Source organism: Limulus polyphemus, unplaced genomic scaffold (genome assembly GCF_000517525.1).
Source record: "Limulus polyphemus unplaced genomic scaffold, Limulus_polyphemus-2.1.2 Scaffold190, whole genome shotgun sequence".
NCBI classification, from domain to species: Eukaryota; Metazoa; Arthropoda; class Merostomata; order Xiphosura; family Limulidae; genus Limulus; species Limulus polyphemus.
Window position 1 is genome coordinate 203,798 of NW_013665800.1, and position 3,533 is coordinate 207,330.

The following is a 3,533-nucleotide window of genomic DNA, read 5'->3' on the forward strand; positions in this document are numbered from 1 at the left end:
AAATAATAGATGGATCATCTTCATTTACTTCTACGACTACTTTGGGTAGTCTAACAGAAAAACAAGAAGTAATAGATGAGTCATCTTCGGTTCCTTCTACTTCTATTGTAGATGAGATAACAGAAAGAGAAGAAATAATAGATGGATCATCTTCATTTACTTCTACGACTACTTTGGGTAGTCTAACAGAAAAACAAGAAGTAATAGATGAGTCATCTTCGGTTCCTTCTATGTCTACTGCGGATGACATAACAGAAAGAAAAGAAGTAGTAGATGGATCATCTTCAATTCCTTCTACGACTACTTTGGGTAGTCTAACAGAAAGACAAGAAGTAATAGATGAGTCGTCTTCGGTTCCTTCTTCTTCTCTTGCGGATGACATAACAGAAAGAGAAGAAGTAATAGATGGATCACCTTCATTTCCTTCTAATTTTACTGCAGACAACTTAGCAGAAAAACAAAATATAATAGATGAGTCACATTCAGTTCCTTCTATTTCTACTGTGGAAAACCTAACAGAAATACAAGAAATAACAGATGAGTCATCCTCAGTTACTCCTATTTCTACTTTAGATAATCTAACAGAAAGAAAAGAAATAGTACATGGGTCATCTACAGCTACTTTTACTTCTACTGTGGATAATCTAGCAGAAAAACAAGAAGTGATACATGGGGCACCTTCAGTTCCTTCTATTTCTACTGTGGAAAACCTAACAGAAATACAAGAAATAACAGATGAATCATCCTCAGTTACTCCTATTTCTACTTTAGATAATCTAACAGAAAGAAAAGAAATAGTACATGGTTCATCTACAGCTACTTTTACTTCTACTGTGGATAACCTAGCAGAAAAACAAGAAGTGATAGATGGGTTACCTTCAGTTCCTTCTACTTCTGCTGTGGATTATACAACAGAAAGAGAAGAGATAATAGATGGACCATCTTCAGTTTCTCCTGTGAATCTAACAAGAACACAAGAAGTAATAGATGAACCATCTTCTGATTCTTCAACAGTTATTGGTGATAACCTACCACAAAGACAAGAAACAATTGATAGACAACCTATAATTCGTCCTACCTCTAATGTGGGTACCTTAGAAAAACAAGAGTCGACAGAGACACCTACTACAACACACTTTGTTTTTTATACCTTGAATGACTTAACAGAAACACAAGAAATAACGGATGGTTCACTTACAGTACTTCCTACATCTAATGCAGTTAACTTAACAGAAAGACCAGAAACGTCTGAAGAACATGATGCTGTTTCTACTTTGGATATCATATCTGAAAAACTAAAAATGACAGATAGAGATTCTGCAGTCCTTGCAGCCCTTACTGTAAAAGGCCAGACAGAAAGGCAAGCTACATCAGATGAATTAACCACAGTTCCTATAGCTCTTACTGGACATGAACAAACAGAAAGACAAAAAACGCCAAGTGAATCAAGTACCGTTCCTCAAGATTTTACCGTGGATGAACAAACGGAAAGACAAGAAACGCCAAGTGAATCAAGTACAGTTCACACTTTTTTAATTATAAATGGTCAAACAGAAAGCCTAGAAACATCAAATGAATCAACTATAGTTCCTCAAGATTTTACTGTGGATGAACAAACGGAAATACAAGAAACATCATATGAACCAACCACAGCTCGACCAAGTAAAGTTCCTGAAGATTTTACCGTAGATGATCAAAAACAAAGACAAGAAACTTCAGATGGGCCAGTGACACTCCCTACTGATTTTGCTAAAGGTCACCAAACGGAAAGGCAAGAAATATCAGATGACTCAAGCACAGATTCTGTAGCTATTATTGTAGATAATGACACACAAAGACAAGAAACGTCAGATCCACCAACTACAGTTTCTTTTACTGTATATGACAAACCAGAAAGACGAGAAATGTCAAAAGAATCAACTACAGTTCCTGAATATTTTACTGTGAGTCAACAAACAGAAAGACAAGAAACGTCAAATAATTCAACTACAGTTCTTAAAGGTTTTACTACAGATGAGCAAACAGAGATACAAGAAACGTCAGATGGACCAACCCAAGTTTCTTCTACCTTTGTTGTGAATAACTTAACAAAAAGAACAGAAATATCAAGTGGAATAACCAAAACTTTCATTGATGAAACTGAAAATGATTTACCGGGAAGACGTCATATATCAGACGAAAAAACTTTTGCCTCTACTGAGGATGATATTATTGAGAGACAAGAAATATTAGGTGGAACAACTGCAGTTTTTTCTGCCTATACTACAGATGACCAAAAAGAAGAAGAATGGGGACAGCATGGAACAACTAAGCTTTATTCCCTTTCTACTGTAGCTGATCTTACTGCAAGACAAGAAGCAATAGATGGAACAACTGCGGTTCCTTCTACCTCTGCTGTAGATGACCGAACAGGAATACAAGAGACATTACTGGAAGCAACCACATTTCCTTCTAATGTCACTGTGGATGATCTAGCAAAAAAAGAAAAAAATATTAATGTAACAACTACAGTTGTTTCTGTTTCTAATATGGATTCTTTAATAGAAAGACAACAAATATTAAATGAATCATCTGTATCGGAAGATGAACAACAAGAAAATCAGAACAAGTCAAATGATCAAACTGATGCTTTTACAGAAGAAGAACGAATAGTAAAACAAGAGACTCCTCAAGATTTTACCACAGTTCCTTTAACGTCTACCATCATTGAAGTAAGAGATGGTGTAGAAACGGCTGATATATCAAATTTAGCCACTTCTGCATCCACTGTGTCTGAAGGACATAAAACCACACATGTAAGGACAACATTAATCTCTGCCACTAACGAAGTTAGTCTAACAGAAATACAAGAAAATGAAAATGGAACAATATCATCACTTTCTCTTTTCTCTGAGGATAAACAAATTGGTCAAAATACAACATAGACTTTTCTGTCTCTTCACAGCATGAATTAAACAGAAACGAGGAAACACCAAAAATACATTTCCTTTTACATCTGCTGTTGGCGAATTAATTGAAAGACCAGAAAATGTAAAGAAACCAGTTACAGTACCTTATCTTGGTAAAGAAAAACAGGAAAGATAGGATCATCGTCATCTTTATTATTTTCTACTTCTTTTTCTTATAAACTTCCTGAAATGCGAAAACCCAATAATATAACTGGTTCTACGTACTCTAAGAATGAAAGTAAAGAATGACAGGATTCCAAAATAGTAGTCATGTCTTGTTGTTTTTTATGTCTTTACAGAAGGTTGTCTTACAGAAAGACAAATAACAAACAAGGAATTAGACTTCAGACACTTTTTTCTACTCTAGCAGATTTACTCAAAAGTCTTTATGGTGTGGTCAATTGCAATTTCCTTTGTTTCTACTGAGAAATAATGTAGCAGGAAGAAAGGGAATTACTGAAAGTCCAAGTACAGTTTACCCTATCTTTTCTGAATATGAATTAGAATAAACAAATTACAACTTTTGATTCTACTAATGTTATCTATACCTCTACTATTGATGAAATAACAGAAAGAGAAAAAACT

The 3,533-nt window shown here is 34.8% G+C and overlaps 1 protein-coding gene across 1 annotated transcript in view; it reads left to right on the forward strand.

Annotated features, from left to right (window-relative positions):
- Positions 1–2,924, forward strand: part of LOC106478213 (mucin-3A-like) — a 6,354-nt gene extending 3,430 nt beyond the window's left edge. The window contains exon 2 of the mRNA XM_013938739.2: positions 10–2,924. Coding sequence (XP_013794193.2) covers positions 10–2,924 — 2,915 coding nt within the window. The remainder of the gene's footprint in view (positions 1–9) is intronic.
- The last annotated feature ends 609 nt before the right edge of the window (positions 2,925–3,533 follow it).